We start from the raw sequence: 23,988 nt of genomic DNA, 5'->3' as shown, positions 1-23,988 counted from the left end.
TTTTTTTTAATTTGACGATAAAAATATGAAAAAATCACTTTTTCAAAATTTTGAGCTTGTCCATTTTGCCCCAAATGTCATGCGTAGGGGTAAAAATGCGCAAACATATCGGATTTATAGTAATTAGTCGAAAAAAAAAAAATTTTTTTTTTGGTCAAAATTTCAGGGGGGCCGCTCTGCCCCACCCTCCCCTACTAGATCTTTATATATTAATATGTACGTTTACTAATTTTTCAGTTCGTTATTTTTTAAATTTTTCTATGTTTATTTGAATAGTAATAACTGTAGATACCAATTTATCGATTCTTTTTCATATTAATTTTAATATACGAAATTACAAATTTTGCTCTTCTATGTGTATCAAATTTTAATATAAATAATAGTCATTTTATAATATATATAATGATCCTGGTTTGATATTAGTATCGAATATACTAATTTTAAGTCAAAAATAAACTACAAACTATTAAAATTTTGAGCATCATTTTTTTCCGTGTATGTTGTCTTATAACTATTGAATAATTGATGCATTTAATTTTTTTTTTTTAATGTGCCATGAATTGTATAGAAAATAAATATGATTATCGTAGAATTGTCGAGAGTGATTTTCAGTTAACAGTTTAAAATTTTTCATTAGTCAAAAAAACGTAAAAATGTATTTATTTAGTGCATTATTCTCGAGGTATACTGCACATATGTATGTACAGGACAGACGAGTCTGATTGAATTAAAAAAAAAGAAAAAAAACATTGAGTTTTAAAATAAAAATCCATTTTCAGTCTATGAGATTTTGTTGTTACGGAATAGAATATAATGCGGTAAGTAAAGTCCGATTAGTTGGTTGGATTTGGGCATTGAAAATCTTGAATTGTATTAGATAAATATGACTGTCAAAGAGCTATTCACTGATTATAAATTAATTAAACCTCGACTTTTATTTATTTTACTTTCCTACTCACATGTGCGCGTGTATCAGGAACACATGCGTCTACAAGATCACTGCCTCCAGCTCACGCTACTTTGCAGCTACAGATATTTTTATTCATAAACTCACTTATTTTAAATAAATTTATCAAACAATTTGAGAATCCGACAATAGAGTCCATAATCAAGCGGTTGATTTTAACGAATTAATAATTAATAATAATTACTCACAAAAAATGATGAATTTATTTTTTTAAATTTATATGATTTGCGGGATTTCAAAATTACCGCGCACGCGCAATGACGGCACTATCAGCGCGTCGACACACATGTATTACAAACTACAAGTGATGTTCCAGAGATTAAATTCACTCCTTGCATTCATGATCTCCTGATGCAATTGAGGATTTTCTGTCTCGAAATATGGCCGTCTGTTGTACAATTCACCTTATATACTAATTACACTAAAAAATTACAATTATTTATTCAAAATACCCCAAAAATTATAACAACAATTAAAATTTCTACCAGCATTTATTAGAACTAAAAATATTCAAATTTTTTATCAAAAAAATTAGAAATTTTTTAAATAATTCAAATTTCCCGCCTTTTTTTTTCTTTTATATTTCTAATAGAAATATCAATTAAAATTTACTAGTATACATTTAATTAATATATGTAACATAAATTTGAATTATTTTTCAAATTTTTTTATCATAAAATCCCAAGAAATTCAAAAATTTGAATTCAAATTCAAATTTTTTTATTATTCAAAAAAATTATAATTACATCAGTAATTAATTATAAATATATTGTTTAAAATTTATATATATATATATAGATATATATATACATATATATTTATGTATTATATAAATATAGAGTAAAATATTTGAGGTTATGTTTTATTATTTTTATTTTATTTTTTTTTCTCAAGTTTCAGTTTCATGTTGGCTCTTAAAAAAAAAGTATATATGTAAAAAAAAATATGAATTGTTAAGTTATATATATCAGGATGATAAATAAATTATAAATTTTGTTAATAAACTGTATTATTATTTATTAATAAGTATTAAATATCATAAATAATATAAATAAGTTAATTAAAAAGGTTTAAATATGTCAGAATTACGTGATTGTACTCAAGATGGCGATTACAATAAAAATAATAATATTTATAACGATTTTATAAATGTATATATCATGAATTTTGATTGTTGTGAAACTTGGTGAGTTTTTTTTTTCATAAATTATATTTTTTTTTCATATATATCGATATATTTCTATCTATTTATTATTTTAAGAAAGTGGATTAACCTCCAAAGGTATAACGGTTTTTTTTTTATTGTTATTATTTTTAGAATAATTAGAGTGCTCATGTATTTTAAATTTTATTTTTTGTTTTTTTAATTACTCAGTTTTTTTTTTATTTCAAAAATTTGAATTCTAGTTTTTTGTGAAAAATTTAAAATTGCGGTAAATGTTTTTTTTTACAGTGAATATTTTTTTTTATTTATTATAATTAATGTAAATGTTACTGGTTATTATAATTATTATTATTATTGGGATAATTATTATTATTATTGATTATAATAATAATTAAAAATTAAAATTATATTTTAATTCAAAGGAAATTTTTAAAATTATTATTATTGATGCGTTTGAATTAAAATTACGGCTAAACTATGGGAAATATGAGAAAAATATAAGAGAGGAAATTTGTAGGAAATTAAATTCTCTGTAAAAAAGATTTTTGTGAATTTTTGATTAGAGTCAATAATTTAGACAGAATTTTAAATAAAAGTGAAACGTAATAAATTTTTAGAAAATTTTAACAATGAAATTTTTTTTAAAGAAAAAAATCAAAATTACGGCTAAACTATGGGAAATATGAGGAAAATATAAGAGACCAAATTTGTAGAGAATTAAATTTTCTATGAAAAAGTTCCTTACAAATTTTTGATTAGAGTCAATAATTAAGACAGAATTTTAATTAAAAGTAAAACGTAATAAACTTTAAGAAAATTTTAGGAATGAATTTTGTCTAAAGATAAAAATTGAAATTACGGCTAAACTATGGGAAATATGATGAAAATATAAGAGAAGAAATTTTTAGGAAATTAAATTCTCTACAAAAAAGGTCCTTATGAATTTTTGATTAAAATCAATAATTTAGACAAAATTTCAATTACAAGTAAATCGTAATAAATTTCAAGAAAATTTTAGCAATGGAATTTTTTCTAAAATTAAAAATTAAAATTACAGCTGAACCATGGGAAATATGAGAAAAATATAAGAGACCAAATTTGTAGGAAATTAAATTTCCCACAAAAAAGTCTTAACACACAATAACCAATTATCCATATTTCCCATTGCAATTAAACAAAACTAAAACCCTCAAATTTATTTCAGTTTCCTCGACATTTCGGATCCCAGAGGCCTAACGAATTTGAAATTATGGTTAAGAGATTCTCAAGATGATCAGCAGTCAACTGATAGCAAGAAATTAATCGATACCCGGACATGGACTCGTCCAAAGAAACGTTTTTCTCGCCTGAGTATCGACGCAATACCAGAAGTTGCCGCGTCCCTAGAAAACAGTCCAATGAAACCTCTAGCCGGTCATCTAGTGACGTCGACACCTCAAGTGGCTCAATCAGCACAATCTCGTTTGAATTTCGATTTAAACGAACGCATAAATGTGATACCGTCAGTTTTAAGATCATCATCATCATCGTCATCGTCATCACCGTCAGCGCCAACATATTGCGGTCCTAATTTCGGACAATCGTCAGTAACTTCTACAGGACAAAAAAGTCTCGACGCCTTTTTAAATATTTCCCAACAAAATGGCGTCGATTCGTTTCTCAACATGGAGACGCCGGAATTTAATGAGTCGTTACTGATGAATAATAAACAGCCTCCGAGTCTTACTGACTCCTTGCTGATGATCGAAGATTCTGATCAATTGATATCTTCTACTCAATCACTGGGTGCAGGAATTGGGACTGGAGGTGAAGCAGGAACTGGAACTAAAATGGATGACTCCCAGATACTAACGACATCTATGATGCAAACGAGTTTGTTTGGAGATACAACAGATCCCAATAATCCGTTCGCGAGAGATCTATCTGACGGATCGTGTATAGAAAACCCGGATTTCAACTGCTCGTTAAATAGAACGGTGACGATAAATCAGTTGCTGTCATCAAGATCGGGTGGAAAAAAAATAGACGCGACTTTTAATGCTGACGAATTATATGCGGCGTTGAATTGCGAATCGTTTGTGATAAATCGTACGTTTGATAAAAATGAACAGAATCATCTGAGTTACGTCATCTGCGGGGACAATGACGGAGTTGGGCTAGATCTTGATCTGGTGAACAAAAGATCGGGACTTAATTCTGATGGGGAGATGAGAAATAAATTTAGAGATGATTTTGGTGAGGGTAAAATCAGATCGGAAAATTCAGATCCAGATCTTGGTGGAAATTCAGCTCAAAATATTAGGTGTAAAAATTCAGATCAAGATTTAAAATATAGAAATTTAACTCAAGATCTTAAATATAAAAATTCAGATCTAGATCTTCAGGAAAATTCAGATCAGAATTTAAAATATGGAAATTCAGCTCAAAGTCTTAAGTATAAAAATTCAGATCAAGATTTAAAATATAGAAATTTAACTCAAGATCTTAAATATGAAAATTCAGATCAGAATTTAAAATATGGAAATTCAGCTCAAAGTCTGAAGTATAAAAATTCAGATCAAGATTTAAAATACAGAAATTTAACTCAAGATCTTAAATATGAAAATCCAGATCTAGATCTTCAGGAAAATTCAGATCAGAATTTAAAATATGGAAATTCAGCTCAAAGTCTCAAGTATAAAAATTCAGATCAAGATTTAAAATATAGAAATTTAACTCAAGATCTTAAATATGAAAATTCAGATCTAGATCTTCAGGAAAATTCAGATCAGAATGTAAAATATGGAAATCCAACTCATAATCTTACGTATAAAAATTCAGATCAAGATCTAAAATATGGAAATTCAGCTCATAATCTTACGTATAAAAATTCAGATCAAGATCTAAAATATGAAAATTCAGTTCAAGATCTCCAAAGAAATTCAGATCAAAATTTAAAATACGGAAATTCAGATCAAGATCTCAAATATGGAAATTCTCAAGATCTTAAGTATGGAAAATTAAATCAAGATCTTAACTACAGAAATTCAGATCAAGATCTTAAGTGTGAAGAATTAGATCAAGATCTTGAATATGAAAGTTCAGATAGAGATCTCACGTACAGAAAATCAGATCCAGATCTTAAATACGTAAATTCAGATCGCGATCTTGAAGATCTTAAATACGAAAATTCTGAATATCAATCTGAATCAAAATTCCACCCAGATCTTACTGATAAAAACAACATAAATTCCAGCAACGAAAATTTATTAAACACCACGATAACAAAAATGAACGCAACGATAAATTTGAATTCCCCATTTTCCGACCACGAGCAAATGCAGTTACCGGGTTCTCTGAGTGAATTCAAAGAGCCATTGAATGTCGACAGTAAAAAAAAGTGCCTTAACTCAACATTTCTGTCTGACAGCAACAAAATATTAAACGAAACTTACGATCACTCCAGTGACCTAAATTACGCCAACGATCACGTGATAAAAAATCGTTACCAAACATATCGCAAAACGATACCCAGTAAATTACTCCAGAGAAAAACTTACGGGTTCAATAATCAGGACACGAGATCCCTGGAAAATTTGTCCGACAAACTGACCAATAAAAAGTCAAGTGGAATCGGAAGTGGAGTAGGCGGCAGCAGAATCGGACTCGCAGCCAGAAGTGGAATCGCCTGCGGTAAAAATTTATCCCGTCTGCCGCAAAGTCTTCAAAAGTCGAATCCAAATTTGAATACCGGGACATTCAAACTACCGGGAGATAAAAATAAAATTAGATCTGGTTTGTATTCGTTGCGCAAACCCGGAAGTTCGGAAAGTGCCAGTGGAGATGACGAAGGATTCGGCGGTAAAAAATATTGTAAATTAAAATATGCGACCCAAGGATCTACGGAGAGCATAGAAAGTACTCAGAGTATCGCATCCGCTCCGGATCTTGATGATTGTTTGTCTGTTGACTCAGATGTAAGTCAATTTTGGGGGAGAGAGAAGAGGGGGAGGGGAGAGACCGCGAAAAAAAAGAATTTTTGGCGCAAGATAAATTTTTTAGTCTTAAGAAATTTTTTAAAAAATTTCTTGGGACTGGAAAAAATTTCTTGGTGCGGGAAATTATTTTTTCCTGGGAATTTATTGACCTAGTAATTTTTTTTAGGATAAAGATTTTAAGGATCGGAAGATAATGGAGAATACTTGGATCGCTGACACATCGGATTTGCCATCGCCGATTTTAAAAGACGGGGAAACTCCGCTAAGTAGTCGAGCAAATTCTTCCGAAGGTTACGATGATTCAGGTATTAAAGCATCGTCACCCATAATTAGTCCTTCGTCATTACGAACCATTAATTATTCGTGTAAATATATCAATATTTATGTGCATTAATTTTTTTTTTGAAAATTTATTATTGTTGTTGTGACTGTAAATTAATTATAATTTATATTTTTTAGCGGCTAACAATGACAAGCCTACGGTGAAATCCAGTCTTCCGCAAAAACAGACGGTAAATATTTTTAATTATTTGAGTAACGGAAGTAATTGGGAATTTAATTTTGTGTTGATTAGAAAAAAAAATGGGGAGTTAGAGGGTAGAAATGGAATTTTGGGTAAAGTTTGAAATTACGGCGGAACTATGGGAAATATGGGAAAAATGTAAGAGAGGAAATTTTTAGGAAATTAAATTCTCTACAAAAAAGGTCCTCATGACTTTGGGCATAAGTTCAATTTTTGAGACAGAATTTTGATTCAAAGTAAAACGTAATAAATTTTGAGAAAATTTTGTAACTTAAATTTTTTCTGAAGATAAAAATTAAAATTACGGCGGAACTATGGGAAATATCAGAAAAATGTAAGAGAGGAAATTTTTAGGAAATTGAATTCTCTACAAAAAAGGTCATTATAAATTTTTACGTAAATTCAATTTTTGGAACAGAATTTTGATTAGAGTAAAATGTAATAAATTTTGAGAAAATTTTGTAACTTGAATTTTTTCTGAAGATGAAAATTAAAATTACGGCTGAACTATGGGAAATATCAGAAAAATGTAAGAGAAGAAATTTTTAGGAAATTAAATTCTCTACAAAAAAGGTCATCATAAATTTTTACGTAAACTCAATTTTTGGCACAGAATTTTGATTAAAGTAAAATATAATAAATTTTGAGAAAATTTTGAAACTTAAATTTTTTCTGAAGATAAAAATTAAAATTACGGCTGAATTATGTGAAATATGAGAAAAATATAAGAAAGGAAATTTTTAGGAAATTTAATTCTCTACAAAAAAGGTCCTCATGACTTTGGGCATAAGTTCAATTTTTGGGACAGAATTTTAATTGAAAGTAAAACGTAATAAATTTTGATAAAATTTTGTAGCTTAAATTTTTTGTCTAAAAACAAAAATTGAAATTACGGCTAAACTATGGGGAATATCAGAAAAATGTAAAAGAGGAAATTTTCAGGAAATTAAATTCTCTACAAAAAAGATCCTCATAAATTTTTACGTTTATTCAATTTTTGAGACAGAATTTTAATTCAAAGTAAAACGTAATAAATTTTGAGAAAATGTTGTCGCTTAAATTTTTTCTGAAGATAAAAATTAAAATTACGGCTAAACTATGGGAAATATCAGAAAAATGTAAGAGAAGAAATTTTTAGGAAATTAAATTCTCTACAAAAAAGGTCCTAATATATTTTTACCTAAATTCATTTTTTGAGCAGAATTTTGATTAAAAGTAAAATGTAATAAAATTTGAGAAAATTTTGTAACTTAAATTTTTCCTAAAGATAAAAATTAAAATTACGGCTGAACTATGGGAAATATGAGAAAAATGTAAGAGAGGAAATTTTTAGGAAATTGAATCCTCTACAAAAAAGGTTCTTATAACTTTGGGCATAAGTTCAATTTTTGGGACAGAATTTTGATTAAAAGTAAAATGTAATAAATTTTGAGAAATTTTTGTAACTCAAATTTTGTTTAAAGACAAAAATTAAAATTACGGCTGAACTATGGGAAATATCAGAAAAATGTAAGAAAGAAAATTTTTAGGAAATTAAATTCTCTACAAAAAAGGTCCTTATGACTTTAAGCGTAAGTTCAATGATTTAGGAAATAAATTATAAACTTGTAGAGATACTCGGATAGTTATGGTGACTGCAGGTTACTTGTATTTATTAATATATAATATAAAAAAATAATAATAATTATATCAATGTTATAGATTGTCGATAGACCGACAAAAAATCCAGATAAACAAGAAATGAAATCCGGAATACGGCCGCCAACAAACAGAGCAACGAGTGGAATTCCACGACCCGCATCTCGTATTCCCGCTCCCGGTTTCGCCCGTTCTAATTTCAGTAAAAAAAATATTACATGATACAATAATAGTAACAACAACTATTATTATTATTATTATTATTATTATTATTATTATTATTATTATTATTATTATTATTATTATTACTTCTACTTTCTTTTTTATAAAAATATTTATTACCAGAGTTTAAATAATTAATTAATAACAATCATATAATATTTATAATGTACTAATTAACAAGTGACTAATTAATTAATTGTTCAATTAATTAATTAGTCAATGTTTATTTTAAATCGACTGATTATTTATCGGAACAAAAAATTAGTTTAAAAAAAAAACAATAAACAGTAACTTTTTTTTATTTAATGGAATCTAAAGTTTAAAACCAAATTTGAAAACTGCCACAGGGAATTTTATTTATATAAAATATGAGACCAAATATATCATAATTATATTTTTTTACTGGTTAAAAAAATTAATTACGATATTTACAATTAAAATATATTTTGTTATTACACAGAAAAAAAAATATTTTTTACTGCGGAAAATTTTTTCTTGTCCCAGAAAATTTTTCGCATTTTCCATTGAAAAGAAAAAAAATTTCCTAGGGTCAGAAAAAATTTTCTACTGCAAGAATTTTTTTCTCGCCTCAAATTATTTTTTTTTGTTACAAAAAAATTTTTACCGGCCTCAGAAAATTTTCCCTCTAAAAATTTGAGAAAAAAAAATTTTCCTAGTCAGAAAAAATTTTCTACTGCAAGAATTTTTTTCTCCCCTCAAATTATTTTTTTTTGTTACAAAAAAATTTTGACCGGCCTCAGAAAATTTTTCCAGTAAAAATTTGAGAAAAAAAAATTTTCCTAGGGTCAGAAAATATTTTCTACTGCAAGAATTTTTTTCTCCCCTCAAATTATTTTTTTTGTTACAAAAAAATTTTGACCGGCCTCAGAAAATTTTCCCTCTAAAAATTTGAGAAAAAAAAATTTTCCTAGGGTCAAAAAAAATTTTCTGTTGCAGGAATTTTTTTCTTGCCTCAAATTTTTTTTTTTTGTTACAAAAAAATTTTGACCGGCCTCGGAAAATTTTTCCTCTAAAAATTTGAGAAAAAAAAATTTTCTCGGTGAGAAAAAAATTTCTTACGTCAACAAATCTTTTTTTTTCTGAGTACTTTTATTTAAATATAAAAAAAAAAAGTATAAATATTTTTCATAATTAACTTTTTAATATTTAAAAAATGAATTTCATTCATATCAATTAATAATAATTATGACATATCAATTTGATTATTTTTTTGATATATAATTGTTGAATAATAAAATAAATAATTAATTGTTGAGATAGTAATTAACAAAAAATAATAATAATAAATTATAGCGGATTCCCTGTTGTAGAAATTAGACTGTAAATAAATAAGATAATTTATTAATTAACATTAAAAAACATCACAATTAATAATAATAATAATTCATGAGTTCATTAAATGAGTGATGATTTTTTTTTATTATTATGATTACTGTTACTATTAATTATATTTATAAAAATGAATTATTATTATTAACACAAATGATATTAAAAAGCTTGTGTGCTTATCCAGTGCCTATTTAACGCGATTACTTTTTTTGTAATAAAAACTAAATTTTTTATACATACATTTATATAAATAAATAAATAATTATTATTATATATATTATATTCTCTATATTTTTTTTGTAGGTTTTAAATACTCATAGGGTTATTCCAGGTACTCCGACTCTAATAAAATGAATGCATATACATACATATGTGTGTAGAGTGATAGACAATTTAATTCTCTTTAAAATGAGCACCCACAAGCCATACTTATTTTTTATATTTTTCAACATATATATTTATAAACATATATCTAGTTTTTAAAATATCAAAATATATATAGAATGTGGGGACTCATTTTAAAGGGCGTGAAATTCTCTTTCAAATGAGTACCCACATGCCTTATTTATTTTTGATATTTTCCAAAATGTATATATATATAAATATATATCAAGTTTTTAAAACATCAAAAATATATATAGCATGTGGGTACTCATTTTAAAGGGCGTGAAATTCTCTTTCAAATGAGTACCCACATGCCTTATTTATTTTTGATATTTTCCAAAATGTATATATATATAAATATATATCAAGTTTTTAAAATATCAAAAATATATATAGCATGTGGGTACTCATTTTTAAGGGCATAAAATTCTCTTCAAAATGAGTACCCACAAGCCGTCTTTATTTTCTAGAAAATATATATGTATATAAATATATGTCAAGTATTTGAATTATCAAAAATATATATGGTATGTGGGTACTCATTCTAAAGGGCATAAAATTCTCTTTAAAATGAGTACCCACATGCTCGACTTATTTTTCATACTTTTTAAAACATATATATTGATAAATATATATCAAGTTTTAAAATTATCAAAAATATATATGTCATGTGGGTACTGATTCTAAAGGGCATAAGATTCTCTTTAAAATGAGTACCCACAAGCTATACTTATTTTTCATACTTTTCAAAACATATATTGATAAATATATATCAAGTTTTTAAATTATCAAAAATATATATGGCATGTGGGTACTCATTCTAAAGGGCATAAAATTCTCTTCAAAATGAGTACCCACAAGCTATACTTATTTTTCATATTAGTCAACATATATATTCATAAATATATATCAAGTTTTTCAATCATCAAAAATATATACGTCATGTGGGTACTCATTTTAAAAGGCATCAAATTTCCTATTAATTTACATACTCGAAAAAATTTTCTACACAAATTAAAAAAAAAATTCTCTAGAAATTTATTACTAAAAATATTTAATAAAATTCTAAATTAAATCTGCAATTTTTTTTTCCATTTGCGCCGCGTTATTTAACAAAATTTCCAAAAATTTCGTTTTTTCCCACAGAGTTGCAAATCTTGACAAAAATTTGCTGAAGATTTTTACCGCAAGCGACCAACCCGCAAAATCCTTCACTGCCGACCATTTTAAACCTGCGCATACGCAAACAAAACTGAGAGAATTCGTACGCATACTATCCGAAAAGTTGCGCAAGCGTACGATCATGAAATTTAGTACATGGTCTAAATTCGGTGATCCGATCATTGATCCAGATCGTTACCAAAAATTGCATTTTTTTCCAGAGACAATGCCCTCCATGTTCTACTTTATCTAAAACAAAATGGCCGCTTCTTACCTCCCATTAGCTTACGTCTAAAATAAAAATTTTTTTTTTGTTTTACTAAACGTACAAATCATTTCTACAGAAGTAAAAGTAAAAATAACTCAATGCCATCCCCAAAAATTTCCACTGTTAGTTCTAGGCCGCAGTGTCGTCGATAAAAGACGGCTCTATTTGATGCCTTTTAGTAAGACACTAATGTTCGTTACTGAACACGTTAAATTTTTTTCGAGTTTCAAATTACAATTATTTTTGAAAACGTTAATTATTAATTGCCACGATGATTTTTAATAATTCCCTAATATTTACAATATTATTTATTGCGACCGCTGTGAGATCCGCGGAATTAGAATTTACTGATCTCAGTAGCATAGAAAAGTTCGTAGCGAATATTATAAAATTTAATGGCAGTCATAAAATGAACAATTACAGTCTGAGTGAAGTTGATAAAAATGAAATTACAAAGAAAATATTGAATGATTCGGTGAATCTCATGGATAAAATGCAAGCAATGCAGGGAAGTAGTAGTCGGCTGGCTCATTCTGAGTCGATTTATTTGACGCATTTTATTGACCAATTGGACAAACATAAGCCACGGGGTGAATATTTATACTGGGGACATTTTTCACGTGTACTGGACACAATAAATCATAAGAGTGAAGGCATTTCTTCGTATGGTGACTTATTATCTTCTGTGGGTGGTTCTCTAATGTTCGACGATGACATGATCAAGTACTGCCGGATACTTGTTCCTGTTACAAGCAGATTGATATTTGATGGGAGGACGAACATAATTCGAGAGTATCAGAAATTTATTGAAGGTCTTAGGGAAGTAATGAAAGTAAGTATTGGGCGGCTACAGAAGACTGGACAAAATTATCGCTTGTGGTACAGCGCCACTGATTACTGTGCGGAACCTGACTGAGTGATGTGCGCACTCGACTCAGTCAGGTTCCGAACAGTAATCAGTTGGTGCTGCACCACAATTGAGAATTTTCTTCCAGCACCGTACGGAGTCGGGTGCAGAACAGTAACCAGTCGGTTCCAATCTTTCTGTGCATGAATAATATTTTGAAACAACGTGAAAATTTGTGTAAAATGTTGTTCTAAGACACAGCTTTGTGTCAATATTTAGATACAATCTCGGCACAATACTGGCACACAGAAAGATTAGAACCTCGACTGCCCTCGCGGTTTTGCGAATGCCGTAAATTTTCGGCATTTATGCACATGCCGTAAATTTACCGTAATAATTTGGTAATAATATGGTTATATTGGACAGTTTTTTTTCTGTACTTATACTGTAGAGTTACCAGATTTCTATAGTAAAATTACTATAAAAATACCGAACTTTTACCGAAAAAATGCTGTATAAATACCGCAATAATGCGATAATTTTATAATAATAAAATCGTATTTTTTTGGTAATAATACTGTAGATATCCTGCGATTTTGCCAGATTTATCCTGATATAATGAAAAATTGTAAAAAATTTGGTTTTATTTTATACTTGCTTCTGCAGTTAAAATCATCGAAAATGTGCAAAATGTAAAATTTTATATTTTATTCTATTAGTTCACACATTTCTTATTGAAACAAAAGAATGTAAGTGAAAATAAGAATCCGGGAAAATTGAGGTTTTCAATTTTCTTAAGTTTGTTTGTATGCATATAAATACAATTAGTATCAACTTTCAAATAAGCGATTTGGCATAATGGTTAACAGATCAAGCTTTAAATCATTAGGACTCGGGATTGAGCCCACGAGTTGGCAGTTTTTTTTTTTTCCATGACAGTTCCCAGACAGCATTAAAGTCAGAATGACTGCTTTACGACGTATTTTTGAAGGAGTCTTCAAGAAGTCTTATAATGACTTCTTAAAGGTGTCATTTTTAAGAACTCTTAATTAAGAGTTCTTGAAGACTTCATAAATAAGACGTCAGTTTTGTGACGTCTAAATGTATTCTTTTTTTAACTTTTTTGAAGTCAAAATGAAGTCAAAATTAGGAACTCCTTAAGACGTCATGGTAAGTTCATTCTGAAGTCTTATTTGCGGAGTCAGAAAAAAGAACTCTTTGAGAACTCTTTGAGAACTTTTAAAGATGTCTTACTGAGTTCGCTAGGTGGCGCATTCGACATCTTGAGAACTTCTTAAAGACTTCTTTAACGTGTTTTTAAGACGTCCAAATCATAAATAGGAACTCATTCAGAACTCATCAAGACGTCATTTTGCTATCTGGGTTATTGTACATATAACTTTATAATGTTATATATAATTATATATAATTTTTGTTCCGGGTAGAACGGTTTGATGCTGCAAAAATGCCAAAAATATACGATAAATACGCTGTATAATTAGGGTTTTAATGCTGTTAAAATACCGTATTTTTTCTGTTTTATTACCGTAAATATTCTGAATTTTTTTCGTAAATTTTTGGTAGTAATGCGGCAAAAAAACTGGCCGAAATAACTTGAATAATACCATATTTATGCAGTATTTATACCGTATAATTCCGGTATTATTTCGGTATTTCCAAAACCGCGAGGGCATGGTTACTGTTCTGCACCCGACTCAGTACGGTGCTGGAATAAAATTCTCGGTTGTGGTGCAGCGCTACTGATTACTGTGCGGAACCTGACTGAGCTGAGTGCGCACATCACTCAGTCAGGTTCCAAAAACTAAATAATTGGTTGCAGGATGAGGATTCGCACAATTTTTGTGGTAAAACATGGTCATTCAATTTAGGTATATATTATTTATATGAGCAAGTTTTTATGTCACGTGTACAAGAATTTTTAATGATCCATCATTTGGAGAAATTGAATCATCTGTGTCGCGATTGTGAGTAAAAAGTTTTGATGATCATTCAGCCAAATAACGAAATTACGATGAAAAAAACTATTTATGGTCTAAAGACGATCTATTTGATAGCTGGTTCCGGGAGGACGATAAAATAATGGATGAGTTGAAGGAATTAAAACAACTAACCAAAGATTTGCTATCCGAGAGGCGACATTATCTTCATGCATGTGATATCGATAAACCCACGTGTAAGTTACATTTTGCCCTAGCGGATCCGAATTACGGTAAATACAGTGATTTACCGTAATTTACGGTGCCTAGCAGAATTACCGTAAATTACGATAATTTACCATAAATTACGGTAATCTACGGCAAATTACGGTAATCCACGACAAATTACGGTAATTTACCGTAATTTTACGGCGCCTAGCAGAATTACCGCAAATTACGATAATTTACCATAAATTACGGTAATCTACGGCAAATAACGGCAATCTACGACAAATTACGGTAATTTACCGTAATTTTACGGCGCCTAACAGAATTACCGTAAATTACGATAATTTACCATAAATTACGGTAATCTACGGCTAATTACGGTAATCCACGACAAATTACGGTAAATTACCGTAATTTTACGGCGCCTAGCAGAATTACCGTAAATTGCGATAATTTACCATAAATTACGGTAATCTACGGCAAATAACGGCAATCTACGACAAATTACGGTAATTTACCGTAATTTTACGGCGCCTAACAGAATTACCGTAAATTACGATAATTTACCATAAATTATGGTAATCTACGACAAATTACGGTAATTTACCGTAATTTTACGGCGCCTAGCAGAATTACCGTAAATTACGGCAATTTACCGTAATTTGCCGTATATTACCGTAATTTACCTAATTTACGGTAAATTACCGTAATTTGCGGTAATTCTGCTAGGCACCGTAAATTACGGCAAATTACGGTAAATCACTGTATTTACCGTAATTCGAATCCACTAGGGTGTTTATCTGTTTAATCAATCGATGTAAGTCATTGAAATGAATATCAATCCATCGATTAGATGAAGCTTCTCATTATGAATTGAAGCGGATGATACAGACAGTAATAATCAAAGAAGAAGATTTAACTACTGATGGGTCCTGTAGTCACAATTGTAATTTACGTTACATAGATACGATTAATACTACAGAATGTGATGAATATTACAATTGTCACTTTAGTAGTCGCAGCTATAATATATGCGAAACGGTAATTATGTATATTATTGAAAGATAGAGCCAAGGATTCTTGTCTCAAGAAATTTTTGTTTTCAATTCATAATGCAAAAAATTTATCCCGCCAAAAAATAATTTTTTCTTCCCTCCGGGCGAAAAGCGTTTACGTGTGATTACTTGCGATTACATGTGATCTGAAATATTCTTACATTACTGCCCTAGGTGTAAAATATACTATTATTATTTCAGACGTGTAATTCAAGACGTTATCAATGGTTTAATGTCAGCAATGGAATAGTTTATGGTAACGGAAGTAAAAAATGTGATTTACCTATGAAATTTGTGTCCAGTAAATTTGCATTCTTTAAATTCCGTTACTGCGATTATTGCATGTGCACTTGTCTTAAAAAAACTAACGATAAAGAAACGATTTCTGCGATTAGCTTCAGAGAACAAGTTACCGATATTGATAAAAACATGTTGAGTATTTAAATAAATATGAAAATAAATAATTAATTTAATGTCATCAAATTGTCATTGCCGTAATGTCGATATAATTATTTTGTCAGGGCTGTTGTAGGTGTAAGATTTGTTGAGAGTAATCACATGATTCATGTGCAAATAAGAGAGAAACACATGGAAAAATTTGGTTTTACATCACCAGATTCGTGGAAAGAATTGGAAAATATTCAATACAATGAAACAGGCAAAAATTTTTACAATTCTGACAACACTGTACTTAAACCGGGAATTGACTATGGGCATCCTAAGATTGTTAATTTTGATGACTTGATTGCACCAAGAGGTTATGTTATAACTGGGGTAAGATTACGATTTGCGGTTGATGGAGACAAAAAGCCAGACTTAGATGCTGCAGCTATCGAACTGCACATCCGCGTCACGCCTTTTGATTACTTCACAGGAAAACTCATTAATCTGACCCAGACTCACTGGATTGTTCCAGAATATACCTCGAGGTTTGTATATTTACGTTACCTCTTAGTCGCTCAAGTTAACTCGGCCCTCGTCCGAGAGAGACTGAACCTCGGCATGCCCCCACTACCGAAAATTTCTAGACTGCGCAAGCGTAAAGAAAAGTGGGGGAATATTTAGTACACAGAATACCCAGAGTGGGAGTTAAAACCGAAAATGCCCGAGGTCACTCTCTTGCGGGGACTATTTCAACAACTGAGTAATTATTGTAACCTCAGATCATGAGCATTCATTACTTTTAGGAGGGAATTGATCCTGACTGATCCAGACAATCCATTGAAATCACCAGTTAATGTAATTGATTCAAAAAAAGATCAGTTCATAAGATTCCGTAATTCGAATTTGAAAAAAGATGCCGGACAAACAACGGTACCGTTTTTTGATGCGCAAGATGTAACGGGCAGTCCATTATATCCTTTAGGTGGAATGGGAATAATTCACCGCGGCCATGAGTGCTATGGCGGATTTTTGGCATTCAAAATTTATGATATGAGTTTGGCTGGCGTATTTAATTAACAGTAACATTAGAACGCTTCAGGAGAGAGAATTTTTTTAATTTTTAAACCTTTTTTGCTATCGTCCCTATTGCGCCACGTGTCAGTTACTATTAGCATCAGCATCAGAAGTTGCTACCACGACCGAAGATTTCTAAGCTACTGCGCAAGCGTTAAAATAAGTGAAAAAATTTTAAGTACTTATAATACCTAGAGTGGAAGTAAAAGTCGAAAACATCTGAAGTGAACTCTTGTATGAGGAAAATTTTTAGTTAAAAAATATTGTACTTTTTTCTGGTTATCGATAATAAAAAAAATAATTTCTTCATACATGTTCTATCAATTTATTAACACTAATTATGTTTAATTACAAATTCTGAATATTTATGTGTATTTATTTTTTCTTTTAATTAGTTGTTGTTGTTATTGTAAATTATTTATAATTTATTTCTTTTTAGCGGCTAACAATGACAAGCCCACGGTAAAATATACATATATATATATATATATATGTGTAGATTGATAGACAATTTAATTCTCTTTAAAATGAGTACCTACAAGCCATACTTATTTTTTATATTTTTGAATATATATATTTATAACTATACATCAAGTTTTTAAATTATCAAAAATATAAATGTCATGTGGGTACTCACTCTAAAGGGCATAAAATTCTCTTTAAAATGAGTACCCACAAGCTATACTTATTTTTTATATTTGTCAACACATATATTCATAAATATATATATATCAAATTTTGAAATTATCAAAAATATATATGGCATGTGGGTACTCATTTTAAAGGGCATCAAATATCCTTTCTAATTTACGAACTCAAAGAAATTTTTTGTATCAATTACAAAAAAAATTTTCTCTAGAAATTTCTTACTAAAAATATTCAATAAAATTCTGAATTAAATCCATAATTTTTTCATAATTTCAAAAAAATTTCTAGTTTTACATTCAATGCGCCGTTATTATATAAAATCTCTTGCAATTCTTGTCTTTTTTCACAAAGTTGCGAATCTTGACAGAAATTCGCTGAAGATTTTTACTGCAGAGACCAAACTTTCGAATTCACCCCACTACCGACTATTTCAAATCCGCGCACGCGTTCAAAAGTCGGAGAATATTCAGTAATCAGTACGCAGAACACCCAGAGTGGGGCTAAAGCCGAAAACACCCGAGTTACAGTCGGGTGCTGAAAAATTTCCGATGATTCCCGACGATTTATTCCCTGGTTTCTCTGGAATGTTTTGAAAAACATTCGGAATATTGATAAATATTTATCCAGCTGATTACCAAAAGTCGCACCTTTTTTTTTTCCATAGACAATGTCCCCCATGTTCTACTTTATCCAAAACAAAATGGCCGCTTCTTACCCTCCATTAGCTTACGTCTGAACAAGTAATTAAATGTATTGTCATTAAAAGTATGAATGATTTTTACAGAAGTGAAAGTAAAAAAAACTCAATGTCATCACCAAAAATTTCCACTGCCAGTTCTAGGCCACGATTTCGTAGACAAGCGTCGGCTCTATTTGATGCGTATTCATAAAAAAAAAAATTACGTGCGTTGTAGTAAGACGTAATTTCCGTTGAACACAAAATTTTTTTTTTCGAGTTTCAAATTTCAAATATTTTTGAAAACGTTAATTATTAATTGCCACGATGATTTTTAATAATTACTTAATATTTACAATATTATTTATTGCGACCGCTGTGAGATCCGCGGAATTAGAATTTACTGATCTCAGTAGCATAGAAAAATTCGTAGCGAATATTATAAAATTTAAGGACAGTCATAAAGTGGACAGTTACAGTCTAAGTGAAGTTGAAAAAAATAAGATTACAAAGAAAACATTCAACGAGTCGGTGAATCTCATGAATAAAATGCATGACAAACATAGAAGTAGAACTGGCCGGGCTCATTCTGTGTATTTGACGCATTTTATCGACCAATTGGACAAACATAAGCCACGGGGTGAACATTTATACTGGGGACATTTTTCACGTATACTGGACACAATAAATCATAAGAGTGAAGGCATTTCTTCGTACGGTGACTTATTATCTTCTGTGGGTGATTCTCTGATGTTCGACGATGACATGATCAAGTACTGCCGGATACTTGATCCTATTACAAGCAGATTGATATATGATGGGAGGACGAACATAATTCGAGAGTATCAGACATTTATTGTAGATCTTAGGGAAGTAATGAAAGTAAGTATTGGACGGCTACAGAAGACGGGACTTTATTTGAATAAACTTTGGCGGCACCCCATTTTGCCCCTTCCCTTCACACTGTACATTAGGGTGATCCAAAAAATAACAAATTTTTTTTTTTCTTGGAAACAGGTTCAAAAGTTTCATTTAGATAAAAAAAGACGCCTGTGAAAATTAGAGCTGAATATTAACATTAAGAGGTTCGTCGCACTTTTCTATTTTCCTTAAGAATAACATGGAAAAAATTTTTTTTACGTCTTCTGATTTTTATAAGTAGCTAACGATGCGTCATAGGAATAATTGGCAGGAATGTTTTTGTAGGGAATTGAATGCTCTACAAAAAAAGATTCTTATCATTTTTTGAGGAATCTATTTGTTCAAAAGTTATTTGAGGTTGAAGTCGAATTCATATTAAATTTTGAGATTTTCTTACTTTTCCGGTGAAACTATCAGACCTATTACAAAATATCATTGGACCTTTTTTGTAGACGATTTTATTCCCTATAAGTTATTTCGAATAAAGTTTTTTCGAATTCCGCATTGTTTTCTAGTTATTTTTATTTTAATGTCAAGCTCTTAAAATCGATCAGAAGACTATTTTTTTTATGAGCATGACATTAAAATGAAAATAACTAGAAAACAATGCGGAATTCGAAAAAACTTTATTCGGTATAACTTCTAGGGAATAAAATTGTCTACAAAAAAGGTCCAATGATATTTTGTAATAGGTCTGATAGTTTCGCCGGAAAAGTAAGAAAATCTCAAAATTTAATATGAATTCGACTTCAACCTCAAATAACTTTTGAACAAATAGATTTATCAAAAAATGATAAGAATCTTTTTTTGTAGAGCATTCAATTCCCTACAAAAATATGCCTGCCAATTATTCCTATGACGCATCGTTAGCTACTTATAAAAATCAGAAGACGTAAAAAAAATTTTTTCCATGTTATTCTTAAAGAAAATAGAAAAGTGCGACGAACCTCTTAATGTTAATATTCAGCTCTAATTTTCACAGGCGTCTTTTTTTATCTAAATGAAACTTTTGAACCTGTTTCCGAAAAAAAAACAAAAATTTGTTATTTTTTGGATCACCCTAATGTACAAAAATTTTTCTAAGTATCAAACAAACACAAATAAAAATTTTGAATCGAGATTTATTTTTACTCCGTATCTATAACAGAGGCTAAGATCGTAATTTTAAAAATTCAGGCAATTATTCAAAAAATAATAAAAACCAAATAATTGATTGCAGGATGAAGATTCGCACAATTTTTGTGGTAAAACAGGGTCATTTAATTCAGGTATTTATTCTTTATATCAGCAAGTTTTTATGTCACGTGTACAAGAATTTCTAATGCTCCATTATTTGAACAAACTGAATAATCTGTGTCAAAATTGTAAGTAAAAATTTTAATAACCATTCAGCCAAATTAAAAATTACGATGAAAAAAACTATTTATGGTCTAAAGTCGATCTATTTGATATCTGGCTCCGGGAGGACGATAAAATAATGGATGAATTAAAGGAAATAAAACGAATAACCAGAGATTTGTTAACCGAGACGCGACATTTTCTTCACACGTGTGATTTCAAAAAACCTGCGTGTGAGTACAATATTGTTTATCTGCATAATCGATCGATATAAGTCATTGAATATAAATATTAATCCATTGATTAGTTCAATATTATTACGTAGATGATAGAGTGTCTCATTATGAATTGAAGCGGATGATACAGACGATAATAATTAAAGAAGAAGATTTAACTACTACTGGGTCCTGTAGTCACAATTGTAATTTAGGTTACATAGAGACTATTAGTACTACAGAATGTGATGAATATTACGAATGTCAGTATATTAGTAGCAGTTACGACATATGCGAAGCGGTAATTATGTCCATTACTTACAAATATATAGATAACACCGGCACACAAAAAAAAATAAGTTCTCTGTACTTTTGACGGGACCGATTTATTCCCATGTATTTTGACCCGCTGAATCCGAATCCGAAGTCCGTTTAACCCGTACACCCTCAGATTTTTAGAAAACTTTAAAAAACCTCAAAAATACACAAAAATCGACCGTTTTTTAAATTTATAAATTTTTTTAACCCTAACTATGATTTTGATGTATTTCGGTCCTCCACATACTAACCTGAAGTTTATTTAAAACATTAGCCATTTTAAGTTTGAGTAAATTCCAAAAAACCCCAAAAAATTGCAAAAAAGCAAAAAAATTCTTAGTGTTGTGATGGAAAAAATTTTTGAAGCATATTAAAATTTTTTTATGTTTTAGGCCAAAATATTTTTTATATATATATCACAGATCGAACAATATGATTTCTTTTATTTATTTCGATTTAAAAAATGATTTTTGTTATACCAAATTTTATTTTTTTCGATTTTTTGGGAATTTTTGCCATTTATTTAAAATTTTAGATATGTCTGAGCCACGGATGTTCGAGAATTATATGTGACAGATAAACATACATGAAAATAATTATTTATTTAGCCCTATAAAATTTTTTTCATCACAATACTAAGAATTTTTTTGCTTTTTTGCAATTTTTTGGGGTTTTTTGGAATTTACTCAGACTTTAAATGGCTACTGTTTTAAATAAACTTCAGGTTAGTATGTGGAGGACCGAAATACATCAAAATCATACTTAGTTAGGGTTAAAAAAATTTATAAATTTAAAAAACGGTCGATTTTTGTGTATTTTTGAGGTTTTTTAAAGTTTTCTAAAAATCTGAGGGTGTACGGGTTAAACGGACTTCGGATTCGGATTCAGCGGGTCAAAATACATGGCAAGAAATCGGTCCCGTCAAAAGTACAGAGAACTTATTTTTTTTTGTGTGCCGGTGTAATTAGAGTCATATGGGGCAAATGTGCGCACACTTGGCCTACATGACTCTAAGTACGACATGCAGGTATTTCTTGGCATATAGTCTAGCGCCATCTTGCTTGCGCGATAGATAACTAAACATTTATATTATTTCAGATGAGTGATTCAAGACGTTATTCGTGGTTTAATGACAGCAATGGAATAGTTTATGGTAACGGAACTGGAGGATGTGATTCCCCCTTGAAATCAGTGTCCAGTGAACTGGCATTCTTTAAATTCCGTTACTGTGACTATTGCATGTGCACTTGTCTCAAAAAAACGAACGATAAAGAAACGATTTCTGCGATTAGCTTCAGAGAACAAGTTACCGATATTAATAATAACAGGTTGAGTATTTAATATAGATATAAAAATATGCAATGAATTCAATATCAAAAAATTGTTATGGTTTTACTGTCAACATGATTATTTTTTCAGAGCTGTTGTAGGTGTCAGATTTGTTGAGAGTAATCACATGATTCATGTGCAAATAAAAGAGAAACACATGGAAAAACCTGGTTTTACGTCACCAGATTCGTGGAAAGAATTGGAAAATTTTCAATACAATGAAACAGGCAAAAATTTTTACAATTCTGACAACACTGTACTTGAACCGGGAATTGACTATGGACATCCTAAGAGTGTTAATTTTGATGACTTGATTGCACCAAAAGGTTATGTTATAACTGGGGTGAGATTACGATTCGCGGTTGATGGAGACAACAAGCCAGACTTAGAAGCTGCAGCTATCGAACTGCACATCCGCGTCACGCCTTTTGATTACTTCACAGGAAAACTCATTAATCTGACCCAGACTCACTGGATTATTCCAGAATATACCTCGAGGTTTGTATATTTACGTTACCTCTTAGTCGCTCAAGTTAACTCGGCCCTCGTCCGAGAAAGACTGGACCTCGGCATGCCCCTACTACCGAAAATTTCTAGACTGCGCAAGCGTAGAGAAAAGTGGGGGAATATTTAGTACACAGAATACCCAGAGTGGGAGTTAAAACCGAAAATGCCCGAGGTCACTCTCTTGCGGGGACTATTTTAACAACTGAGTAATTATTGTAACCTCAGATCATGAGCATTCATTACTTTTAGGAGGGAACTGATCCTGACTGATCCAGACAATCCATTGAAATCACCAGTTAATGTAATTGATTCAAAAAAAGATCAGTTCATAAGATTCCGTAATTCAGATTTGAAAAAAGATGCCGGACAAACAACAGTGCCGTTTTTTGATGCGCAAGATGTAGAGGGCGAAAAATTGTATCCTTTAGGTGGAATGGGAATAATTCATCGTGGCCATGAGGGTTATGGCGGATTTTTGGCATTCAAAATTTATGATTTAAATTTGGCTGACAAATTAAAGGATGAGTAACATTAAAATTATACAAGAGAAATAATTAACCTAAAAAGTTGCTCCCGTTCCCGGGCATTTCTAAACTGCGCATGCGCAAAAAATGTGGGAGAATTTTCAGTACTCAGAATAGCTAGAGTGGGAGTAAAAACCGAAAACACCCGAAGCAGATTCTCGTGCTTGGAAAATTTTTAGTAAAAAAATATTGTGCTTTTTTGTGATCATCGATAATAAAAAAAATAATTTCTTTACATGTTTTTAATTAATTTATTAAAACTAATTATGTTTAATTACAAATTGTAGACTAGACACAGTCACTGTAATTAATAATAAAAATATTATTGTTAT

General features: G+C 30.0%; 3 protein-coding genes across 5 annotated transcripts; all 3 read left to right on the top strand.

Annotated features, from left to right (window-relative positions):
- Positions 1–1,868: 1,868 nt before the first annotated feature.
- Positions 1,869–9,604, top strand: LOC130670445 (putative uncharacterized protein DDB_G0289263). 3 transcript variants are annotated; one of them, XM_057473864.1, is made up of 5 exons: positions 1,869–2,153; positions 3,337–6,088; positions 6,276–6,399; positions 6,569–6,621; positions 8,334–9,604. In XM_057473864.1, the coding sequence occupies exons 1-5, from the start codon at positions 2,044–2,046 to the stop codon at positions 8,490–8,492; spliced, it is 3,198 nt and encodes a 1,065-aa protein (XP_057329847.1). In that variant the 5' UTR covers positions 1,869–2,043; the 3' UTR covers positions 8,493–9,604. The 3 variants fall into 3 exon arrangements, with proteins under 3 accessions (XP_057329847.1, XP_057329842.1, XP_057329837.1); XM_057473859.1 differs by having other exon boundaries at positions 6,276–6,414; XM_057473854.1 differs by having other exon boundaries at positions 6,276–6,474; positions 8,334–9,603.
- Positions 9,605–11,804: 2,200 nt separating this feature from the next.
- On the top strand, positions 11,805–17,661 carry LOC130665129 (uncharacterized). The gene is made up of 7 exons (XM_057465416.1): positions 11,805–12,487; positions 14,343–14,487; positions 14,562–14,696; positions 15,521–15,708; positions 15,924–16,153; positions 16,244–16,651; positions 16,910–17,661. Exons 1-7 carry the CDS (start codon positions 11,927–11,929, stop codon positions 17,181–17,183), a joined length of 1,941 nt encoding a protein of 646 aa, XP_057321399.1. The 5' UTR covers positions 11,805–11,926; the 3' UTR covers positions 17,184–17,661.
- A 500-nt stretch (positions 17,662–18,161) lies between these two features.
- On the top strand, positions 18,162–23,947 carry LOC130669770 (uncharacterized). Its single transcript, XM_057472834.1, has 7 exons — positions 18,162–19,386; positions 20,645–20,789; positions 20,862–20,996; positions 21,071–21,279; positions 22,395–22,624; positions 22,716–23,123; positions 23,382–23,947. The coding sequence occupies exons 1-7, from the start codon at positions 18,832–18,834 to the stop codon at positions 23,659–23,661; spliced, it is 1,962 nt and encodes a 653-aa protein (XP_057328817.1). The 5' UTR covers positions 18,162–18,831; the 3' UTR covers positions 23,662–23,947.
- The last annotated feature ends 41 nt before the right edge of the window (positions 23,948–23,988 follow it).

Source organism: Microplitis mediator, chromosome 1 (genome assembly GCF_029852145.1).
Source record: "Microplitis mediator isolate UGA2020A chromosome 1, iyMicMedi2.1, whole genome shotgun sequence".
Lineage (NCBI taxonomy): Eukaryota > Metazoa > Arthropoda > Insecta > Hymenoptera > Braconidae > Microplitis > Microplitis mediator.
Note: the sequence above shows the minus strand (reverse complement) of the source record. Positions and strands in the feature narration are given on the sequence as shown.